Source organism: Lytechinus pictus, chromosome 8 (assembly GCF_037042905.1).
Source record: "Lytechinus pictus isolate F3 Inbred chromosome 8, Lp3.0, whole genome shotgun sequence".
Taxonomy (NCBI): Eukaryota; Metazoa; Echinodermata; class Echinoidea; order Temnopleuroida; family Toxopneustidae; genus Lytechinus; species Lytechinus pictus.
In genome coordinates, this window is record NC_087252.1 from 7860981 (window position 1) to 7887034 (window position 26054).

At 37.2% G+C, this 26054-nt stretch overlaps 1 protein-coding gene across 2 annotated transcripts; it reads left to right on the forward strand.

Moving 5' to 3' along the window:
• The first annotated feature begins 835 nt into the window (after positions 1–835).
• LOC129266837 (splicing factor U2AF 35 kDa subunit-like) lies at positions 836–17183 on the forward strand. Of its 2 annotated transcripts, none has more exons than XM_064103517.1 (5): positions 836–1136; positions 9039–9202; positions 10056–10213; positions 11291–11424; positions 13694–17183. In XM_064103517.1, exons 1-5 carry the CDS (start codon positions 1093–1095, stop codon positions 13896–13898), a joined length of 705 nt encoding a protein of 234 aa, XP_063959587.1. In that variant the 5' UTR covers positions 836–1092; the 3' UTR covers positions 13899–17183. The 2 variants fall into 2 exon arrangements, with proteins under 2 accessions (XP_063959587.1, XP_063959588.1); XM_064103518.1 differs by having other exon boundaries at positions 1053–1136; positions 10059–10213.
• Positions 17184–26054: the final 8871 nt, after the last annotated feature.

Genomic DNA, 26054 nt, shown 5'->3' on the forward strand with positions numbered 1-26054 from the left:
AATGGGTAAATAATTAGAATAAAGTTTTATATACAGAGAGTTTTATATACCTATTTCGTTTACTGAAACATTATAGATAGTCGCTGATTATTCGAATTCAGTAACAATAAAAAAATCACATTTCAACGCATACGCGTTGGAAAGAGAAGAGTAAAGGTAGAAAGAACGGGGACCTATAATGGTTATATTGTATTTTTTTCCTCTCAAAATGAAATTGGTTCATGGGTAGCGTGAATGACCAAACAATTTTGAATGGCCTGATAATGGCACTTGTATAGTTATGAAAAGCGAAAGCCTAGCCTCATAAAAAAATGCAATTTTAAATGTAAAAATATTATTTTGTGATAGATTTTGATAATTTCACCTACTATAGTCTCGTTCGTTTGGGCCCTTCGGGTCGTGAACATTTTAGGGGTCCTTGCAGGCCCTTCACTTTTTTTTTTTTTTTTAACAATACTTAAAGTTAAAAGATAGATTGAAACTTCAACGTACGGTTTCGATGCAGATAAAACTTATAGGGCGAGCCCTTTTTCACATAAGTAAGACCCTCAAAGAATAACAACATGCAGTGAAAGGGGGGAAATGGAGAGAAAAAAAGAAAAAGAAGACGGGAAGAAAAAAAAGATGAAGATCGAAGAAAAAAAAGATGAAGATCGAAGAAATTAGGGGGTCGAAAAGGAAATAAAAGTACAGAAAGGGATAGGGAAACGAGGTGAGACAACAAACAATGGAGAAGAATAAGTAGTCAAAAATTAATAAAAAGAAAAGCAGTGAGAAAAAGAAGAAAATATCAGCAGTTTAGCGCCAAAATAAATTTTACCTTCCAGCTAGAGACAACATATATGATTGGAATACATCTCTTCCCTTACGTTTGGCATGTCATATCTAAAGTCGTGAGATTTCTTTCATCTGATTATGTTTTTTAAATGGCAAAATATTAAATTCATAATACTTCAGTGAAAGAAAAAAAACTAATATTATATGACTTATAAATATTTTTTCATTTTTTTTACAATTTTTTTTATTGATACACTTTTTTAAAAGTATTTTATCACAGTGATAGATCGAGGTTGACATTGCTCGCTTGCCAAAATGGCTGAATATCTTGCATCCATTTTTGGCACCGAAAAGGACAAGTAAGTATCAAGTTTAACCGCTTTCTTGGGTTCTAATGGTTTAAGTGAGTGGTTGATATGTGAAGAGTGGTTTTTGTCATTATTTATATGTTTTTTTTTCAAAAGATTCAGTGTGACCTGAGCAATCTTGGTGAATAATTTCACGCAAAGCCAAAGGCAAAGCCAAAGCAAAGCCGTCATTTTTTTTTTTGCGTCAATCGACGACGCGGGGCCGCGCACGGTGCCTCGTGTGTGAGCCGAAGGCCAGCGCCAGGCCAGCTTCATGCAGCTGTAGTATGCCGCAGAACAACATAGACCATGGCATTGCGGTGCTAGTGCTAATGCAGTTTCGCACCGGCCGATTACCAGCCTACCTTATCTTTATCACCAATACTTGACTGTGACTGCTTGATCATGATCATGTTGATCCCAAATGTCAATTGTCATGACAAGTCTCTCTCTCTCTCTTAGGCTTAGCTGATCCCTCCACTATTTGGAGATTCCTAGGGTCCAAGGTAAACAGATATGTTCCATATACGCTGTCATTCTGGTTTAGGAGGTTTGAACCATGTCAGTACGGAATACATCAATTTTGTGGAGGAAAAAGAGAGATAATAGGAGTAAACTATTGTGTAGTTCCTTGGGCAAACAAGAGTGAAATGGTATAAGGGTGGCCTGAGTAAAGTCCTGTGGGTTGGCATTGACATATAGATCGACACATGTTGGGAAGTCCACAAGGCAGTCCTTGACTTTGCCAATAAACACTTGACGGAGATGGTCTAGCTTGGGACACTGCCCAGTAAAATGTTCCACAGTCTCGTCGGTAGATTTGCATAGAGGGCAAGTGCGGCTGGTTGATTTCTTCAGCGTGAAGAGACGACACTGTGTTAAGTAGGTGGCTGTAAGGAGTTGAGCTCTCACCACAAATGCTCTTCGTAAGACAGGAGAGAGTACACTTTTCGGGTACAGGAGTTTGGCAGAAGGAGGTATACAGTCTTGCCAGTACTTAAGAGATGGCTTGGAAAGGATTCCTTGACATGTGTTGTGTTTGGTCAGCAGGTTCACTTTGTAATTGACCAATCTCTTCCAAGATGAGTATACAGGAGGATTCGATAGAAGGCTGTGAAGATCAGGAAGATCATACTTCTTTGTTATCTCCTGCAGGAGCCGTATTGTTGGAGCGCCTAAGTTGAGGGCTTCTAAGAATGTTCTAAACTCAAAGCGTGTGTGATCGAGGTTGACGAGTTGGCCTAGAAGCAGCAGTTTCCTGAGATCTATCTGTGATGAGACTGGAAGGAGGTCAGTGAGGATACTGGTCTCTCACACTCACTTCTCAGTCACAATTCGAGGTCAATTTACCCACCTCTTTTCCAAATATCGCGATCGGGAACTGCTGAGTGCTGTATTTCATTTTCAGCTTTGATGATTGATCTCAATGTCATTGTTCGAATCCTCAGACATCACTTCGCGGATCGCTTGGATTGGCCGTGCGCCGTAATGTTGATATGGACTGAAGTTAGCAACCAAATTATGCGAACATGTGGCGAACAAACTGCCAGCATGCTGCAAGCGAATCTTTTGATCGCATAACTTCAGTCCATGGATATCAACATTACGGCGCACGGCGAATCTAAGCAATCCGTGAAGTGATGTCTGAGGATTCGAACAACGACCTCGAGATCAAAGCTGAAATACAGCCGTTCCCGATCGCGATATTTGGAAAAGAGGTGGGTATATTGACCTCGAAATGTGACTGAGAGACTTGTCATGACATTTGGGAACAAGTATTGGTGATGAGGTATGCTGGTTATCGGCCGGTGCGAAACTGCATTAGCGCCGGCATTGCCATTGTCTGATTGTACTAGTATACCTCGCTCGAGCGATGTTCGTGCAGGTTCCACTTCACTACCGCTACACTACGCTCCACCTACCCGAACATCGAGACGGTGAACCAGTTCGGATATACCGAGTCACAAAGGACGGTCGGATGGAAATCATGTTTATCGTAAGAATTAAAGAAAAGAAATATAATGAGAAAGATGAATAACTTAATATCTTACTCTACACCCGTATTTCACTCCGCTTCCATCCGGTTATCCTCAAAATTGGTGATTTTGGGCCAGTATCTTTTTCCTCACACGTATTATTCACGACCGATTAAAAAAAATCGCATGCAATCGCGATCGGTCGCAGGTCAAACCGATCGCGATCGATCGCATGCGATGTTTTGAAATCGGCTATGAATAATACGTGTGAGGAAAAAGATACTGGCCCAAAATCACCAATTTTGAGGATAACTGGAGGATGGAAGCAGAGTGAAATATGGGTGTAGAGTAAGGTATTAAGTTATTCATCTTTCTCGTTATATTTTTTTTCTTTAATTTTTACGATAAACATGATTTCCATCCCACCTTTGTGACTCGGTATATCCGAACTGGTTCACCGTCTCGATGTTCGGGTAGGTGGAGCGTAGTGTAGCGGTAGTGAAGTGGAGTGGAGCCTGCACGAACATCGCTCGAGGTAATTGTAGTAGAGCTGAAGGCCTGGGCAAGCATTGCAGTGAATCTGTGTGATGTTTGTGTGTGTGTGACTGTGTACACTGTACGTAAGTGCTGTGCGAGCATGGCTAGCGCGATAAATCATAAAATATGACGATCAACAGACGTCAGACAACGACAAATGGTAGATCTTGCGCTTTTTTTAATTTCAAAATTCCAGTCCAGAAAGGAAAGCCAATGTTACTGTTAGTACACAGTCCCAATCACCAATGTCCAACTCCAGAAACCATAAGAAAATCAAACTTTTGCTGTATTAAATTTAAAAAATGCTGATATGCACCATTTAAAAAAATTTTCCAGTGAGTCAATGGGCTCTGGGCCGCCGTGGTTTGCTCACCTCAGCCTCGCGATCGCTTCGGCCTATCAAAACCAAAGGAAACGCTGCATGGTTTCTGGCTGAGCGACAGCAGGTCAGCCGAAAAAATTCTTGAAAGTTGTGTTTACTATACTACTGGCTTTATGTGTACTAAAACCAACATGGTGGCGTAACCTTCGGCAAATTTTCCCCCGTGACAGCAATAGAATGACAAGATTTTAGAAGTGTCCTTATTCTCAGGTACATGCATGAGATGATGAAGAAAGAACTGTTGTGTATTGTACAGGAGCAGTTGTGAATCAAGAATTGGGAGGGCAGTACATGATTTTTCAATGTTTTATTTTGTCCAGCGATCATTTCACCCTTTTTATTACCCCCCAAAAAATGTTGGATGGTCTCTTTATGATATGGAATACAGAGGTGCCTTTTTTCTATCTTGTCCAGTGACCTCAGTAACCTGTGGAATTTCCCAAATCTATTGAATAATTTTGGTATAACTATAAGACTGTGAAGATGAATGCATGGGAAATTGGTTTGAATCTAAAAAGTGAACTCACAGATTTTTCACATTTATTTTAACAATATAGTTCCAAAACTTGTAGGTTTAAAATTACAAATGTCTGAACGGTTAAAGCATCAGTATTTAGTCTCGATCTCAGAAAGATGCTGTATGATGTTTTAAGAAAAACTGAATAATATCATTTTCGCTTTTGAACTGTTTTTTGAATGAGTCATTTATAAAAACAATATTTCATAGTTTGATGTACTTATTGGGTATATGAAATTTATTGGGAATCTTTCCTTCACAGAGCTACCTTTTCGGCTTATATCTTCATGTACTGTGCTCATCTCTATTTTTTTTCTTCTCTGATTTGATATGTTATCAGACACTATTTTGTCTGGCATACATGTAGATACAGAAAACAATGTGAAAAATATCATTTTATTTAATTTCACCTCCCCCATCAGTAGGAATTTTGCAATGTAAAGTGTAAAGTATTTCTTCTTCTTTATTACTATTGTAGTATTAAACAAGTTATTTGAACTTTTCATTCCAAATCAACCTATAGCTCTGATCCTGTTTTTTTTTTTTTAACAGAGTAATTCATCGATTTTGCAATTATTTATTTTAGGTTAGATATTATAGCACACCAAGTGGGTTTTTTGTTTTTTTGTTTCAAGAATCAAGAAGCTATTTACTGTGTGGACAAGCATGTGTAGCAATTTAATTTTTTTTTTCAATTAAAGGACAACAAATTCTGCAGGATATTTCATTTACAGAATTAGGTTTTGCATTGGCAACAGGCAACCATGTACAATGCGAGTCATGCGACTTTCCCCTTACGGAAACTTTTCCCCCCAGTTTGCATTCCATAGACTTTAGAAGAGCCAGTCTTATTTCCTACAGAGTTGCATTTTCTTTTAGGTACATAGGTAATGAGGTGGCAGTCATAATGCATGGTCATTTTCCTTATTTTCAGCTTATAGCACAGGGGATGACAAATATTGCACACTCTGTTTTATCAGTAGCATATTTTTTTTTGCAGCAGTCAATTTTCTTCCATTATAGGATTATAGTAGGGTATGGTGCTGTATCCTTTTCTTTCTTTATTTTCTTTCCATATAGCAATTTTATTAGCACAAGACACGGGACAAGTACGGATAAATCTAGAATTTCTTTCCTAGCTTTTACTTGTAGAAAAATAAAAATCTGCTCCGTAACTCAATTGGAAATTATTTTGTTACAGATTTAAATACTGCTAATCCGGTTTTTACAGATCTATGATAAAGATATTTAATTTCTACATTTGTTCTACTTTTTTTTCCTAAAGCAACTTAAGCAAGTAAAACACTGTACAGGAATTGATTCATTTTTATAGAATTGATGAGAATGGTGCAATTTCTCCCCTCTAGCATTTCTAGCGAAGACACGGACAGACTTTAATTTTACCCAAACAGAAACTATAACAGTCTTGTCTTGTTCTGATCTCTTGTGCTTTAGACTATTGAAACCCCCATCTCTGCGCTTGCAATGGGAATCGTTCATTTTGCACCACAAGGTAACAACATATGAAAATTATTGATACCTGGGTATGCATTACATGTAAGAATGGCTTGAATCGAAAGTAAGGTAGCCGGAATAATGAATTCCTATTTTGATGCAAAATATTACGAAGCATGTTGTTCATGAAGTTAATAGTTACACTCTCAAAATAAAGTTGTTAACAACAAAATAATAATTGGTACATGGAATGTGTTAAATGGAAGAATGGCTCGAATTGAATGCAATGCACAGTAGCTGTAAAAAAAAAAATCAAACAAAATTTACGAATCTATTAAATTTCTGCTGGGCTAGTTTGCACTTTACAGGAACAACAAATAAGTTATTGATACTTAGTGTGGAATTCTGTAATAATAGCTCAAATCAAAGTTAGTTAGCTGTAGTTATAGGTACCGGTAATTCTATATTAGAAAATAGTAATACCAATATTTGGACAAAGTGTTGTAATTAAAGAAACATGTACATGTAGGCAGCTATATGTTCTAGATGGAAAACGAAATACAGATCTTGACTTTTTTTCCTTAGCTTGTTTTGGGTTATTTTTTGTATTAGAACAATATGCATTCAGCAATTTCAGCATAATGTTGGCCATTTCATGTGGTGTATTAAACATACTTCTAGGCATCAGATTATCGAAAATGCATGCAATTTACATGTACCAGTAAGTGCATGGTGAAATAATCATGAGGGGCTCTGATCGAGTATTTCAACATCCTTTCCAAAGTACACTGAAGAGATGTGGTTATCCAATACAGCTCTAATCTTAAGTTAGCTTGTCGTACTACATAGCACTCATTATTTTTCGCTGTAAAACTCAAAAGAGTCCAGCTTGTCCAATTGATAGACACCTAAGTACTGTACAGTCTGACCCTGTTAGTCCACCCTTTATTTATCTTTACAATATCGGTTTTAGCTAGCTTAATCTCTGCCAACTCAAATGAACAGAAAAAAAGAGCCAGAAATGTTTATAATTTCAGTCTCATTTAATCTTATTTTTTAAATTTCATACAAACTGATTTGCATATCGATCTGCTAGTAATTATTTCAAAAGGACATGAATTCAATACATGCAGGCTCAATATGAGATTATGAGGGTTGCCAGACAAATAATTTTTTTTTTTTTTTGTGGGGGGTTCTTTTTATTTATGCTTCCATAAATTTTCTCTAGTTAAATATAGTCCAAGAATTAACAACAACCATTGTGATTTGTATTGATGCTAAATTCCCCACATTTTTTTGTGAAATAGGCTTTTGCGCATTCCATATACGGGTCATTCCATGCCAATTCACCCAATGAATGTGCAATTTTGCACCCGACCCTCTCGGAATTCGTTGTAAATTGGTACACATGGCCCACGCACCAAACAAAAAAAATAAGTCCAATTGGTCCGTCGGTTCTCGCGCTACGGCCCGCCCTTTTCTCCTTGTTTTGACAAAAATGGGCGTGACCTTCAACTTTCAATGGCCACTGCGTCGTAACGTGTTGATCAATTTTCATGAAACGGGTACCATTTATTAGGAAATTCAGAGAGGAATCCAAAACATGCATCAAATAATGTATTGGAGCGATTTATAAGGTCGTGACCTTTGACCTTTACTTTGACCTTGAGTTTGACCCCCGGACAAATAATTTTTGAACTTGATTTTCGTGTATGTTAATTATTTGTATGATATTGACAAAATATGTTAAAACCAATGATGATATTTTATTTCTTCACCTTTTAAAACTCTTCCAAAGATACCATGAAATTTCACTCTAGTCCCACATACTAATATTCATGTTAGTAAAAGTGTTTACCAGTTACATGATTTCTTCCAATCTTAAGTTACAGTATGCATGCACATGAAAAGAAATTAAGCTCATCAGTTCACAAATGAAACATTAAACATTTATGCTCATGAATAGGTATCTGTTTAGGCATTTTGATGTTCAGCAATATATATCATATATATATATATATATATATATATATATATATGATATATATGTTTAGGTCCTTGCTCATCACAATTATATATATATATATATTCTTGTTAGTAAATAGGCATATACTCAACAATTTGATGATAAAAGTAAACACTTTACCATTAAACAAGAATATATATATATATATATATATATGATATATATTGCTGAACATCAAAATGCCTAAACAGATTCCTATTCATTAGCATAAATGTTTAATGTTTCATTTGTGAACTGATGAGCTTAATTTCTTTTCATGTGCATGCATACTGTAACTTAAGATTGGAAGAAATCATGTAACTGGTAAACACTTTTACTAATATGAATATTAGTATGTGGGACTAGAGTGAAATTTCATGGTATCTTTGGAAGAGTTTTAAAAGGTGAAGAAATAAAATATCATTATTGGTTTTAACATATTTTGTCAATATCATACAAATAATTAACATACACGAAATCAAGTTCAAAAATTATTTGTCCGGGGGTCAAACTCAAGGTCAAAGTAAAGGTCAAAGGTCACGACCTTATAAATCGCTCCAATACATTATTTGATGCATGTTTTGGATTCCTCTCTGAATTTCCTAATAAATGGTACCAGTTTCATGAAAATTGGTCAACACGTTACGACGCAGTGGCTATTGAAAGTTGAAGGTCACGCCCATTTTTGTCAAAACAAGGAGAAAAGGGCGGGCCGTAGCGCGAGAACCGACGGACCAATTGGACTTATTTTTTTTGTTTTGTACGTGGGCCATGGTGAATTTTATGTGTACCAAATTACAACAAATTCTGAGACGGTCGGGTGCAACCACTGGGTGAATCCAGATGGAATGACCCATACCCTTTACCTTTTGAAAGGAAAGAAAAATCATAAATTGAACTAGAAAATAGGATTATCAAAGACATTATATAGTGTTGCAAAGTTTATTCAGGCCCTTTATTAAGTTCATATAAAAAAACATTGTTTGGTGATAATGTATTTTCTTTTACTGACTCCCATTCTAATCATCTTTCCCCCACAAAGAGTCAACTGCTCCTTCTATTTCAAGATCGGAGCTTGTCGCCATGGAGACCGTTGTTCCCGCCTCCACAACAAACCCACGTTCAGTCAGACCATCGTGATCCAGAACATCTATCACAACCCGGCCAACACAGCACAGTCAGCTGATGGAGGCACTACAGGAATTGGTAAGTGTGATAGCAATCAGTAGGGGAGATCGGGGTTAGTTGGAACGCGGGGTAAGTTGAAACATTGTAATTTTCTTTAACGCCTGTAAAATAAATTTATGCAATACTGCCCTCAATTTATTACTATTAATAATACAACAATGCCCTCAATTTATTGCTATTAATAATTCAACAGTGTTGTAGTATAGCAATAAATTTAGGGCAGTATTGCAGAAATTTATTTTACAGGCGTTAAAGAAAATTACAATGTTTCAACTTACCCCGCGTTCCAACTAACCCCGATCTCTCCTATGATAAGGCTGTTGAGCTGCAGATATGACAGTCTTCAGGCTTTTGCCTGATATCAGGCCCTGACTGCTTATTTCATCTCGGTCTTTTTCAGGCTTTATATTGTATAGCCTCTATTCTAGGCAGAGGCAGATTATCATCTTTGCTGTTTGGCTAAATGTGAGAAAAATGTTGATGTTGAAGACTGCATAAATGTCTGGTTGCAGTTTTTTCGTTACGAAAAATATACCGTTTGGTTAAAAAGAAGATAACAACTAATGCAAAACAGGAGTGTGGAGGCGGTGGCTGCGTCTTTCGCATCAGATGTATTGCTGGCATTTCATGGAACAGCATCAGACTCATTAAGGCAAGGATTCCCTTGGAATTTGCCCTTTCTATTCTGCCTCTATGGCATGTTGTAATATAGGAATGCGCCTGGCTGAAAAAGTATTTCTTTCCCCATGAGTAATTTTGACTTTGATTTAAAAAAAAAAATCATTGACTACTAACGTTAATATCTCATCAGACACTGAATTTTCTAAAGGCTAAGTGTAACACTGCGTTTATCTTTATTTTTGTGTTGTAGTAGACCAATCCAACCTGACTGATGTTGAGGTCCAGCAGCATTTTGATGATTTCTTCGAGGAAGTTTTCACGGAGATGGAGCAGAAGTACGGTGAGATTGAGGAGATGAACGTCTGTGACAACCTCGGCGATCATCTGGTCGGCAACGTTTATGTCAAGGTAAGTCAGATCTGTTGAGAAGCTCAGCAATGTCTCTGCAATAAAGCCCTGCAACAAAAGTTACCAATGAAACTCGGGAACAAAATTTGACAGTAAAAGTCAGCAACAACTCTGCAATAATGCCATGCAACAAAAAAGTAAAGATTGTTGTATTGTAGTCATTTCCTGTGTATGCTGGAAATTATGTTCTCGCAATAACTAATGGATTGCTTTGTGATTCAATTTGAACTTTATTAGGTATGCAGTGATGTTGATCTGAGTATATTTTTGGGCCCTGAGGTCAAAGGCAATTCGAAGAGGTCATTATATACAATGAAATGTATCATTCTCGGGGTAATTGAAGAACCATTTCTTGGTCCTTCAATATTTGCTCAGAGTGAGGATGGTATAAGATTTTGGGGTCAAAGGTCATGGGTGTCATTTGCAAATTGAGAAGTCAAATGGGTGTAAAGTATTGAATGGTCTGGCAATGATGAAGGCATGGCTTATTACTGTGTGCACTCAAGAATCCATTGAGTTCTTTTTACAGCTGCATTTGATACATGTGGGCATTCAATTCATGAATCATGCGAATGTGAATGTTGCATTTCTCCAACATGAGCGTATTAGAAAGCTAACAGATAACTTTACACGATGTTGTGGTGTAGCGGTTCTGACTCTCGCCTTGTGATCAGAGGGTCGTGTGTTCGAATCCCACCATGGCCTAGCGTCCTTTGGCAAGGCGTCAATCCACACTTTGCCACTCTCACCCAGGTGCTAATTGGGTACTGGTAGGAAACAACTGTCATTGTGGTTGGTTTAGCAAGTGTGCGCCTAACAGGCTGCTTGAAATGCTATGAATCCAGTGAACGGGTAATAATAATTGTGAAGCGCTTTGAGCAGTCATAGATTGATAAAGCGCTATATAAATGCCAATTATCATTATTATTGTTATGTTAACCAGTATTCATTGTGCAATAAGCCCTAAGTAAAGCAAGATTCAAGAAAATATTAAATCATTAATTGTTTGATGATCACTCCCTCAGGAATAAATTTGGTGTGCAAAGATTTAAAGAAATTCTTTTTATTATTCCTCAGTTCCGCTATGAAGAGGATGCAGAGAAAGCAGTGGAAGATTTGAATAATCGTTGGTTCAACCGTCAACCAATCAGAGCTGAGCTTTCACCTGTCACAGACTTTAGGGAAGCTTGCTGTCGTCAGTACGAGATGGGGTAAGTTTGAAGTTTTAAAGCCTCACCAGGGCAATCAATGGATTTTAACCTGTTGACTTTAGATTCTGCAATTCTCATAGACTTTGTGCAGTAACAAATAAGTTCCTGTATGCAAGAGATTAATAGTAAGTAGTTTTCAAGAATTAAAAAAAAAGATGTTTGATTTTCCTGCATCTGCCCATTGTCCTGGGGAGTGTTTCATCAACATTTTCATCCGACAAGTTGTCAGATCTGACATCTTTCTCTGATGTTGATTGGCTGAGAGGTACTGTTACTATGGTAACTGTCGGATAAAATGGGACTTGTCGGATAAAACGTCCGACAAGTCCTTTCATGAAACGCCCCCCTGGAGACATCATGCCTCTGTCTTGGGGTTGTCTGCCAATCCGTCTGTCCCTTTTTTTTTCTTTCTTGCGATAACTAAAGAACCGATTGACTGATCAATTTCAAACTTTCTAGTCATGTATGCATAGTGATTAGTAATGATCTGATTAGTCATGAGGTAAAAGGTGTCAGAAGAGATGAAATACAGCAATGACTTCTAGTATCTAACTTCTAAATATAATTTTTATTGTACATGTGTAGGTATTCAATGTATTTCTATTACCACATTCATCTTTTATGTATCAAGTTTGAATAAATTATGATGGTATTATCATCAGTTCCCTTTCCATTATAGTGCATTATGCAGCGCTCAGATACATTTGTATTATGCGCTATATTATTATTATCGTTATCATTCTACCAAAAATTGAAATGATTAAAGTTGAATTAAGAAGACGATTCCAAATATTGAGATATTTACATTAATAGCAACCTTACAACCCCCCAAACACTAATAGGTGATTCGACCCCCCATTTTCTTTTTTCAAAATAGTGAATTTGAACGATTTATCCCTACCCATTTTCCCTGAGTTCGCTCCTTCAATGCCTACCGAGACGGGTGTTCTTTGAGTGTGACGTCACCGGGGGGTATTCGGTCCCGGTGTAGTAAACAAGGCAGTGCCGTTTTGTGTACTATGCACGTACTCCTTCATATGGAATAACTGCAGTTGAAGTTGTATCTGCGAGCCATAGAACTTGCAAAGAGGAAATGATTAAAATATTTGTGGCCGTACTATTATTCCAAATATGTGAATTCCCTTAGAATGATACCATAGACCCTAAAGGAATAATTTCAAGGTGAATAATATGAAATTTGATCAAGATCTTCTCACCAGTCGATAACGTAGCAGACGTGTTATTATGACATATTTATCCGCGTGTGACGCGGCTATTGCAAAAAAACACAGTTGGTTGCGGAATTGCTTTGTGCCGACCGGCCGCCCGCTCCGGCGCAGCTAGCTGTCGAGCTACCGTACCGTTCTTGTTGTCTTCAACCATAGAGATGTATACTAATTACTATATATCTTTCTGTCTTCAACTCACTTCCGAATTGCGTTTGTATGTGTGACGGTGACCCCTAGCGTAATTAAATATAGAAAACAACTCAGAAGGCGGAGAAAGAATACTATACGTTTGGTTCAAGATTGTTCTGTGGAATGAGCTATGAGTGGAAATGATCCAGAGGATATAAAAGTGGAGTCAAAGACAAAGAAAAGAAGAAAAAACGCCAGGGGATCGCTGCACGGCCATGAACTAAGTCGACATACCAGACCATAACAGTACACTCAATGCCTGGGTGTTGTGTGTATTATGCGTTCAGCGCGCGCTGAGCTAGCCGCCGGAATTACTTTCCAGCTACTCACTTGATTGAACATCGTGATAAAATAAATGAGAAATAGTGAAAATATCATTCAATAACTCACTGTTTGCTATCTTACATCATGATTGAAGAGTTCATGGTGGTTATTCATACTGTTTTTTATACAGGGAAAGTAAAGATTTGTACATATCAGTCCTATTTGTTTGATTTGAGTTGCTTTGACAAAAAATTGTAAAATATCTTTCTCTCTCTGCATAGCATTTCTGTATGACATTCAGGCACCTCTTATACTAAATTCCCCCCGGTGACGTCACACTCCGAGTGACTTTTCTGTACACTCGTCTCTCGGGCTCTGACATGTGGCTAATTTCATAGACTTTCAAAGCAAAATATCGAGAAGGCAGAGGATTATTGTGACATGCTATGTGTTTGAACAACTTATATATACTATATATTGTATGTAGAACCTATATTTATGGAAACTCACCCCCTTCTTAATTCAACTTTAACAGTATAATTTGAATTTGCCTATTCATCATTCCTTATATTTCTTATCATTATCAGTGAATGCACCCGTGGAGGTTTCTGCAACTTCATGCATCTCAAGCCCATCTCCAGGGAGCTCCGTCGCGAACTCTACGGCCGCCGAAAGCGCAAGAAGCGCAGCCGAAGCCGATCCAAGTCACCCAAGCGCCGATCGCGATCCCGAAGTCGAAGCCGAGGGAGAGACGAGAGGTATAGAGAGAGGGAGAGGTCCGGTCGTTTTTAATGAATTTTTGTCGTTTTATTTTTGGAGCCTTTTGATTCAGAGTTGAGCTACGATTGGGCTGCACGCATCAATAGCATAGCCAAAGTCGAGGGATGGGACAATAAGGCGCAAGGGATCGGTATGGTCACCTCCTAAGATTATTTTTCCCCTGTTTCACATGTGGAACTCGATATGAAATTCTTTACAATATTGTGGATGAATATTTATCGCCTGATTCACATTTATGTATTGATTTGGCCTTCATGCCCTATGGCAAGATATCAATCGTATTGACCCATATTCTGAATGCTGGGTTATCATTAACCATGGTCCAAATCTGAATGGGGAAGTCACTTTTCAGGTTTAATTAATCCTCAATCCGGGCTAAGCAACTTATTTTCAGGCTGTCGAAAATCCATTTTATGTATAAAATGTCTCATTCTACATGATTTTCAGGCTTTCGTGTCAATTCTAAGTGGCGTCCCTGATCTGAGGCTTAATTATTGGTTGCCTAGTGTGTCACAGTAGATGTTCATTTCATCAAACTATTTTAACTGTCTTGGAATAATAAGTAAAGGAGTTTAATCCCCATGTAATCAAAGGGGAAGAGCCCAGCAGACTTGATACAGATATTGTGTAAGCAATTTTTTTTTTACATCTTTTGGCTTTCCATAATTTAATCACACACATAGACCATGGTTCAAGTTAAATCTTGGTTCAAAATATGGGCCACTGTGTAAGGTCATTTGTTTGACGATTCACTGATAGTATTATACTGGCACCCTGCTTGTAGCCTGAAACATCAAGGAAAATAGATTTTCATTATTACTAGTTATGGCAGTGACCCCCCCCCCCCCCCCCCATTTACAGATGCTGCATAGGATTATGGCATAAAGTGGGTTTTCTAGACCTAAAGGGATTATTCTGAACAAACTAATCGTATCAAACATGAATCTCCTGTGAAATTTATTTGAATCACAAAACTATCTCATTCATGGCATCTAAAAGAATTGTCAACTCTTTGAGATAAAGTATTTAGTACTTCAAGAGTGCCATGTAATATTGACCAGTTGATGTATAAGACCAATAATTGTACCATATGCAGTAATCCTGCTCGGCGCTTTTCATAGCGGCTTTTTTTGCGTTCCCCATTGTAGTAAGTAATGGGAGGATAAGTCGCAAAAGGCACAGCAGAATTCTTGCTAAAAGATTGCTCTCATACATTTGTTATGTTGCCTCTGGAGTCCATTAGCTTGTGATACAAATGTTCACATGTGAAAACTCAAGTTGGACAGTCAATATTTTTAGAAGTATGGTTGGTTTCCGATTCTATTGCTTTTAACTTTCAAAATTCCCTAGTATCTCAAGTCTGGAATAATTTTCTTGGTATTGCATCGCTATTGCTCCACATTTTTTAAAGACTGGATTTCTAGGACTGTTCAGAACGTAGTTGAAAACTTTTCTCTTTATGACCCCCAAAAGCTAATCAATTTTGGCAAGCAATATTACTCACTACAAGTACTATCAAACAAATGACCTAATTGGAAGACTTAAAAGCCCCCATCACACTTATTCGTAATCAGCAGGAATCAAGCAGAAGCTGGAACGAAAAAAATATTCAAAAAATCTATAAATTTTTGGGAGGAACTTATGAATTCACCAAACTGGAGTTGAAATTCAGTAAATTGACCAGGTGAATCATCATACACTAGTCAAAATGAACTGCGATGGAGTCGGATTGATAATTCGTGCTACATTCTTGGACATTCTAGGCGCATTCTTAATATTCTGACATTTCTTTTGGCCGTCCCGAAGGTTTTGATCATGTTCGAAACATTCGAGGGGTATTTTCGAACGGTGTTTTAAGTAGATTTAAATGACCAACTGGTGGTCGAGCAGTAGTCTTTTCATTCCGGCCAATTCTGCTTGATTCGGTATAAGTGTGATGGGGCCTTAACCCCAGCCCCATAACACAATGCTCAGTTGATAGTGGGGCTGGTTTTTGTGCTTGATTTCATTGACCATTATGTGCAGTCAAGCATTGAAATCAACTTTGTTATCAATCACTTTTCTTAGTGTTATGGTGGGTCTTTCATGTAGCCGTTCGTAAGGGTTATGAACAACTTTACCAATGACTGGTGACCCTTTCTTGAGCTACATGATACATGTATATCCCTATTTAATTGACTTACCACCTGAAAATATGTTCCAGTTGTTTGTTTGAAGTCTTTCGTAACTTTACAAACGTTTATGAAACACCCACCAGGATTTTTTTAGATTCAACACATTTTTTGTGACCCAAGACATACATGTAAGGATGACTACAAGTATTTCCAAGAAAGAATTTGATAAGAAATTGCTTTTCTTTGTAACTCACTGTGTATATTGCATTCCACCTTCACTATCTTGTTTATTTCTCTGAAAGTGTAAATAGATTCCTCTCTATTCTTTATTAAATCAACTTTTCTTTTCGGTTTTGCTTGCTCTATTATGTTTCACCCTCATTTCAGTATCTTCATTTCTTTCTAAATATCCCAAAATGGCAACATCAAAACATGTACTGTTTTAGATCACTATAAGCAGACTAGCAGTTGTTGTTTGTTAACACATAATAATTGACAACAACCCAAACAAATGCAATGGATACACACAAATGATGCAGTCACACAAGTGAAATTGACTCCAGACCGACTGAATCCATCACATTATTGCCAAAGGCATACCATCGGTCGGTATGGAGAGTAAATTGCCAATTCGTCTATTGCCACCTCGTCCACTCATCACATGGTCTACCTTCATTTAGTCTAATTCCATTCCATCCAAAACATTTTGTCTAACAACTATTTGGTCCAAGAATCATTTTGTCTAATGACCAGTTGATCTACGACCATTTTGTCTCCTGATCAGTTGGTCTAATAACCACTTTCTTTTCATTCATTTCACCCAGTCAACACTTAAACCAAATGGTATATAGACTAAATGGCTATTGGACCAACTGGTTAGTAGATGAAATGGTGAGTGGACAAAATGGCAATTAGACCATGTGGATAGTAGACAACTGATGGTAGACCAAATGATAGTAGATGAGTTGGTAATTGGACGAATTAGCATTAGACAACTTGAAAGTAATCATATGGAGTTGGTTTTGTTTGTAAGACTGTAGCATTTGAAATGTTTCATTGCTTTCTTAATTTCATTCTTATCTACTATTTCTTTGACTTTAAATTATGTGTTTTTTAATGTGTCTTAAGTGGAAGGAGCCCTCCAATGTTTTTGTATTAAAGTTAATTATTCCTTCTATTGTAAGTAAGAGTGTCTGTGTGGGTTTGTTATAGACTAAGGGGGCAGTCACATATCACCGGTTTAGATTGGGTTCATGATAGTTTGCAGATCAGGGCACCATAAAACAAAGCTAAGTGATGAATAGCAAACATGAAAGAACACTTCTGATTGGTTCCTGGTCAGATTTTGAACCAAATGCGCATGTAACATTGATATTGATTGATTTAGCGAGTCCATTTAGCGATTGATCGCTAATCTTTATGTTACAGAGCCCTGGCCCCCCATCTTGCAAAGAGTTACGATTGTTTCGATCAACCACAATTATGGAAAGCCAGCAACGTCAACATCTAAAATGCAAATTTGTTCAAAATATTTTCTAGATATGATGTATATTAATACGTTCATTCTCTTGCAGATTCAGGGTGATTCTCTTTATTCACTAAGGAGATTGTGCAAATTTCCTGTTGAAAAAAAATTATGGTATGGATGGATTTCCATGAAGTTGAGATTGATTGGATCAATCGTAGCTCTTTGTAAGACGAGGCCCAGGCCGCAAAATTATTTTCCACCCCAATATTACAAAGAGTTCTGATTGATCCAGTCAACCACGACTATTGAAAGCCAGCAACATTGACATCTAACATGAATGTTTGTTCAAAATATTTTCTAGATATGGTGTATATTCATACATTCATAGGTCTATTGGCAATTCAGTGTGCTTCTCTTTGTTCACAAAAGACAGTGTACAAAGTGAAGAAAAATTCTGACATTGCTAGGTTTCCATATAGTTGGGGTTGATCGGATCAATCATAACTTTGTAAGACGGGACCCAGAACTTCTAGCTATAGGCCCGTATTCTGAAGTCGGGTTTAACTTAGACTCAGGTTTAAAGTTGTGGTTTAAGTATGGACAGCCAATTGTTACATAATTACTAACAGTAGAGATATCATACTTTCAGCTCATTCGGCTCTCAAATCATTCATAATTGTGTAGGAAGTATAAATAGATGATTGTCTTCACCATCGATGAATCCGGAAAGAGCACAGTAAACATAAGAAACATACAACTTAATAAAAATTTTGGTACTTTTGGCTTCCCATACTTAAACCACAACTTTAAACCTGAGTCTAAGTTAAACCCGACTTCAGAATACGGGCCATAGAGTTTGGTCAATTATCTATTTGGAGGAAGAGACAGAAATAGAGAGGGTGGGAGAGAAAAAAAAAGTGTGAGAGAGAGGGAAGGAGGGAGAAATGAAGGGAGAGAAAGAAAAAAAAGAGAGTGGGGAGGGAGAGAAGAAGAAAGAAGAATGGAAGGGAGAGAGCAAAAGAAAGCTAGAGAGAGAGGGGGAGATGGGATAATACAAATTGTGTAGGGGAGTGAGAAGGGGGTTAGGGTGCTATGAACTATTAACAGATGGCTTGGTATCAAAGTTGATGTCTTTCATCACTCCCGATACAAAGAACTATGAATCACCTTTACTCATAACACACTTGTCAGAATACAATATGTTAAACTAAAATATTTTCCTGGAGGGAACTTTGATTATATTTTACCAGAGTCTTTATGACAGAATGTGCTAGCATGGGTTCTCATTTTTTAACTTGAACTTTCTTTGATAGTAATAATTATTTTAAAAACAAATCATAGCTCTTGTATCAGCTAGGATATGTAGGAGGGGCTTACGATCACAATTTGATGTTTATTTCAACGTTTTTGCACATGGTTAAAAAATAGGTAGTGGGGGCAATATAAAGCCCCCACCACCCCCGGTACCACGGCCTTTGTGAAGGAGAGACAGATCATCTAGTCTCGGACGAAATTATATTCGTGATGTCAACTAACAAAGACCGTCTGGTCATCAGATAATTTACTTACGACACAGTCACACAAACGGAACCGATTGTCGCCCGATCAAAACTGTTACGATATTACCAATGACACACCGATCGATCGGTTTGGATTCGGCTTCGCTGATATGACTGTTGCATTAGTCAGTGGCGATCGAGGGGTCCAGGAAATGAGCGCCTTCATGATATCCGGTACCCCAGACCTATCCCGAGGGACAAAACCTTAATTCCCTAGGTAGTATCGGAATACCGTTGGGAATTAGATGTCCCATGGCTCCCATACACCGATCGAGTTAGACGGGGTGGGGGGGGGGGGGGTCAGTTTTTTTTCTTTACTTGAAACATATAATTCTCCCGTAATTAATATGTGTGAATCATCATCATTATTATTACCATTATCAGCAAAAGCATTATCACCGTCATCATCACCACCATCAACATCATCATCATCGCCACCTTGCCCACCTACATAATCATCTTCATCGTCACCGCCATCATCATCGTTATCATCATCAGTAATATCACCATCTTCATCATTATCATAATTACTATCATTATCATCAGCATATTCATCCTAATCATCATCATTCGGCTCAAACTAAAATAATTATTCCAGTAAATAAATTCAAAATAAAAAATGTTATTAAAAAAAATATCTAATTTCTTTTCTTCCTACCAATATCAATTGAGACAAACGCCCTCTATTGCCGTGAAAAAGGCCTGAGGATATTCCTTTTTGAGAATAACGGAACACAAATAAACATAATTATACACTTCAGAACGTAAAATGACGTACGTTGTACATCGCTTATTTTCAAATCTCTGAATATTGAGAATAAAACAACAGGATCAGACCTTTTTTTCTCTTTCGTCTGACAACAATTTCATAAGTTTCCAAAACTGAAGCAACTTTAATTATTGCATATTTGGTTTTCTCAAATAAAATAAAAATAAAACATTTTCTTCTTTGATAATCTACGGTATAAGGCCAAATTTACCATGATTGAACTCCTTATGAAAGCCTGAAAAATTTTCCTCCAAACTTGACCATTATTCAGCTTATACCTTTCGAATGTGACTGCACTAGTTTATAATAAGATTTTAGATCTGGCCTCGCAGTGGCCACGGGCAAAAAGTGGGTTATGACATTTTCCAAACAAATATAGCTTAGCAAAGTCAGCGTTATTTAGAAAACAAGGTGAAAAGGGAATGGCTCCTAAAATACTACTTCTTACATCTTTTATAGAATGCAACAATCGTTCATAGCAACTCATAATGACGTTGGCATGCATTCACAGCCAATTGTTTTGAAAAAAAAGAAGAAGTTATTTTTCACAACATTTTCCTTGTATTTTTATGTAAATTGATTGATAAGAAAAATTGTCTTAAGGCCTATAATTTTTGTGGTACTATAAATATTCCATGTATTTTCTATTGTGTTCTGAGCGCAAAAATATATTTTAATCAAACAAGCAACAACAAAAAACAGTCTATTCATTTCTCCCTTTCCCGGGCTCGGTCAATGACCTTTGATATCTGTCCAAACCCGAGAGAGTCACGTGACGTATGACATCATATCACCATTTCCCTTTTCTCTCTAAATGAACGTGAGACAGGATAAAGAGGAAAGGAGGAATCATCTCCAATATTAATCATCTGGTCTGAGTCCAAAATTGGCGAGCAAAGCCAATTTATATTCCGGTTCTTTCGAGAAAAACTCAGGTGTTATGCTTTTGTCACTTGTCATTTTCGAGGTGAGTCGAAGCAGGTATTTGCAGTGATTAAAGGGGTACTCTAGGTTGAAAATAATATGCTTTGAGCAGATAAAATCAAATGAGACAAACAAACACTGAAAATTTCATCAAAATTGCCAAGGAACAACAAAGATATGACATTGAAACTTTGCATAATTTCGGCAAAACATTTCTAGGCATGTCCTCATGAATAGGTATTTTGCATATGGATATATCCCACTGGCGGATCCAAGGGGGGGGGGGGGCACAGCCGTCCTGTGCCCCCTCCCCTTTGAGAGGCACAATTAAAATTTGTAATGTAAACATTTCGTCAAAATAGAAGTGTGCACCCCTTTTGAAAGCGAAGACTCTCAAAATTGTCATTTTTTTTCGTGGATGAAATACGATTTTTTTTTTGGTTAAAACCCTTTTTTCCTTGTCAAAATTTCCTCGGGAAAATGTGCCCTTCCTTTCGAAAAATCCTGGATCCGCCCCTAATATATTCAGTGATTTTTTATCAAAATAAGTTTGGCAAAAAAACCACACATTTTAGATCTGATTTTCCTGATAAATTGACTGTAATCGCAGACTACGATACCTTGTTTACTCGCTGCCAAAAAAAAGAAATAAAAAATGAACCCAGACAACGATACAATCCAAAGATGAGAGAGATAAAAGAGCGAGAGATAAAATCCATTTTAAAACCCTGAAAAGGAGTCAAAATTTTACAACTCTACTTTCAAAGGATTCTCATCCATTAAACTATGTCATCTCTTTTGAATTTTTGAAAAAAATACGACACAAATATTTGAGGAGAGTTTGTGGGTATTTTGTGCGAACAACAATGCGAACGAGGGAGGGATTTTCATAACAAAACGATGCACAAAACGAGAAACTTTTGTGCCTCGACTTTTCGTAACAAAGAAAATCTGGGATCCTAATAAAAAACGATGCTCCCATTGTCCATTTGCAGGTGTTCCTATAGATTGCAAATAAAAGATGAAATACTGAACGATTTTACCTTTGAAGGAGATGATTTAGTTTGATATGTACCATTAATTATGTTTTTATTTGTAGGTTGTTGGTGTAGAGGGTCAATAACCTAGTCAACGAGCCTTCACTTACATCGGCCTAAAAGTTGATTGCATGCTAACCATGGTACAAGCGTTGTTGCGTTAGAGACGGATTGTTAACATACATGGTTTTATAAACTATGTAAAGTGTTTCGTAACTATATAAACGAAAGCAGTGTTGCGATATGTAAGCACAATATCACCAAAACGCACATATATCTGCACCAAAATGAACAAAAATGTGGGTTTTTTTGTTCATCCCTCCCAAAGCGGTTCTACGATCAAGAAAAATCAGAAAGGGGAGAACATAAAAGAAACTGGAAGGAAGACATAGTGAATGACACCATTTTCTGAGTATTATGTAAAAATCTATCGCAAAATTAGATTTACAATTTACATAGCTGAACGTTTTCGCTGGCATTTGACTTTTTAATATAAATTACATTTTTCAAATACCCCATGTTTGGATTCATTACACCAATGCTCTCCATTTCCTTGCATCATTCACCATCACCATCACCACCACAAACAATACCATTACCACCATCACATCACCATTTGCACATCGCCACCACCACCACTACCACCATCAACACTATAATCATCACTACTAACACTATCACCACCAGCACCATTACCACAACCATCACCACCACCACCACTACAATCATCACTACCGCAACCACCACCACCACAAGTACCACCACTACCATCAACACCACCACCACTACCACCGCCACCACCACAAACATCACTACTACAACCACCACCGCCACTAACAGCACCATTAGCATCGCCATGTGCACATCACCACCACCACCCTCACCATCATTACACCACCACCAGCATCCTCACCACAACCACCGCCGCCGCCAGGCATCATCATCATCACCACCATCATCATCATCACCACCACTACCACCACCACCATCATCATCACCACCACCACCAGCATCCTCACCACAACCACCGCCGCCGCCAGGCATCATCACCATCACCACCATCATCATCATCATCATCACCACCACTACCACCACCACCATCATCATCACCACCACCACCAGCATCATTACCACAACCACCGCCACCACCGCCATCATCATCATCATTATCATCATCACCACCACTACCACCACCACCATATTAACGCCACCACTAGTACCATCAACATCACAATCCCACGGCTCCCAAAATTAACTTTTGTATTGGAGGGTGAGTGTAACAAAACAAATAAATGTATAGATTTATTGCGTGAGAATATGTTCTATGATATGCTTTTGTTAAAGTCTGAATAACATTTGAAATATTTGTCTATACCATCGCTTGACGGGTTGGATAGTGTGGGTGAATGAAAGATGCTCTGGGTCAACCCAGTTCGTTGGCACGTTTTAATCTGTACTTTTTATTAGTTTTCTCCGATTTCTATGATTGATATGCGTGAATAACACGATGGCATTCTTCCAAAAATTCACACAAATTCATCTCAATCACTCAATTTTGATAAACTGATTGTTGGTGGAAACCATAGAACAAATAAAGACGACATATCCTATGAATGCACTGCGGGATTTCGTAGTGTCTGATTGATTATAGGCCAAATTATAAAAATAAAAGTTAGAAAATATTCAAAATACATTTGTCCATATCTGTTATGTCCAAAGCAAATTAAATGATTTCCATTTCGACTTATGAGCCCTTATTATTTTGGTATACAGGACATGCTGGATGGGACCCCAATCCTGGCCAAAAAAAAATAAATTGCAAGTCCTGAATATGCACGCCTCTGATTCAAGTTGCGTTTAAGTTGCATTTGAACTTTGAATTTGTTTAACAATGTTAAAAAAACTCCCTTCATTACTGGCCAATAAAAAGGCCGTATATTACTTACACAGTAGGTACTCCATTAAAGGGATGCTCCGGGCTGAAAATATTTATGTCTAAATAAAAAGAATAAAATTCACAGAGCAAAGTGCTGAAAATTTCATCAAAATCTGATAACAAATAGCGAAGTTATAGTTTAGTGAAAACAGTTACATGCACGTCGTCATGAATATTCGTTAGCTGAGCTGATGATGTCACATCCCCACTTTCCTTTTTCCTTTGTTATTGTATTACATGAAATCATAATTGTTTCAGTTTTTCATACATGTGTGAATGATATTTCTCCCTTGTAATGAAATAAGTTGCAGCAATAAATATCTAATGCACTTAACCAGTTGTTATTCCAATATTTTTGGTTCTTGAAGGAAAAGAATTGAATAAATCTAATTTCATATAATAAAATACAAAAGAACAAGTGGGGATATGACATCAGTTTGTTCATTGAATATTCATGAAGACATGCCGAGAACTATTTCACCGGAATAATGCAAATCTTTAAAATTCCAAAACTTGTTTTATTTTCCTTACAAAATAAACTTGGATCGTGAGAATATCCCCGAACAGACGAGTTTATAATCGTAAGAGTTTAAACTTTCGTCTCTTATATTTGTTGATTTCATTTTGTATTTGTAAAATTTACACCGTTATCACCATGAAAACAAGTTAAAGACTTCTGTTCAAATTGTTTTTTTTTAGGGGGGGGGGGTCATGTGAATGTAATCGATGTTTGTTCAAGAGTTTATGATTTCCTATTCAAAACTTTCTATAAGTGTTTATAAAATGTAAAATAATTGTATTTATCGATTATCTTTTGAAATGATTTCGAGTGTACCATAAAGAATGTAGTTTTTTATTTATTTTTATAGCAATTTATAGCAATTCCTTCTCAATGAAATTTTCAACGATTATACAAATCGCTCATCCAGTTGGAAGTATTACGGCCTCCGCTCACACCCGACTATGTAAACACAGTACCCATCAAAACAGCATCTTATCAGTGTGGGTAAGCCTTTTCACACATGATTCCATACTCTGTATAAGTAATGCTAGAACCAAAATATACACAAATGCTACTTTAATTTCAAGGAGATACATTTTGATTATATAAATGCAATTTTTTTTCCACTTTATCCATTTACATCTGACCTTAATTAACTTTGTTTTCAAAGTCAGAGTTCTTATTTTTCCATTGTCTTAAGATATGATTAAACACTTTGCTATTGAATGCGTATGATTCATATTAATTCATTTCTGCTCCATACTTATAACAGGGTGTAATTTAAAAAAAGTATATATTTTCGTTTTGTGAAATCGGGTTCTCGCTTGAACATCCCTTATACATGATACGTCATTTTAATTTACCATTATTTTGCTCTCTACTGCCCTCTACAGGTGCCTTCGTGGGCTCAAGCAACGGACAATGCACATGCTCAAAACTGCGGCTTGCTCACCCTTCAATACACAATAAGCGGACTTCCTTTGCCTCTTCTCTCATCACGCTCGTAGGTTCCTTGAACCGCCTTTGTGTATCGTGCTTTGTATGTTGTAAGTTCCCTTTCTGTTCGTTTTTGCTTCAGTACCTCTTCTCATTGTATCTGTTCCTGACCGGGACTTGTATTTCAGATTTCACTGTTCCTGTTATAGACATTTTAATGTCATCTAAACAAAAAAATGCGTTTTCTGATTTTTCTTTAATATGGCAAATTCGGTAGATACACCATTCAATTCAATTAACGATGATGACTTTCTTGACCTGTTTAGACCACCATTAGTAGAAGGTGAATCAAACATAAATCCCTATGTTACTTCCTTTGAAAATCATGTTACAGACAAATTTAATTCATCGTCACAAGAGTTGAATTATGATTTTGACACTGATAACCAATTTCAAAGTCCATGTTCTGAATACGTCACCCACAACCAGTTTAATAATGTTGTTAAGGAATTTGATAACTCCTCTTTTTCTCTTATACACCTTAATATTAGGAGCATTAATAAACACTTTGATGAATTACGGTTACTTTTGAATAATCCCACCATGCAAACATTTTCAGTAGTAGGTTTAACCGAAACATGGCTTTCTCATGATTCAAGCCTTCCATTCGCTCTCGATGGATATGATCTTTTAGTTAACAACAGACAAAATAGGATGGGTGGGGGCGTTGCGTTATATGTTTCACAATCCTATGATTATGTAGTTCGAGACGAACTTAACAGCATGACTGATACAATTGAATCTCTTTTTATTGAAATTACTATCCCTAACAGCAAAAACATTACCATAGGTGTTATATACAGGCCTCCGAGTTCGAATATTAAATCATTTTTAGATCATCTCTCAGACTTAGTTAAAAATCC

Excerpts from the sequence above, each read along its gene's own strand:
- LOC129266837 (XM_064103517.1), top strand. The coding sequence starts at position 1,093 with ATGGCTGAATATCTTGCATCCATTTTTGGCACCGAAAAGGACAA. Across the intron at positions 9,203-10,055 it reads TGGAGGCACTACAGGAATTG|TAGACCAATCCAACCTGACT; the intron begins GTAAGTGTGATA and ends TTTGTGTTGTAG. Across the intron at positions 10,214-11,290 it reads TCGGCAACGTTTATGTCAAG|TTCCGCTATGAAGAGGATGC; the intron begins GTAAGTCAGATC and ends ATTATTCCTCAG.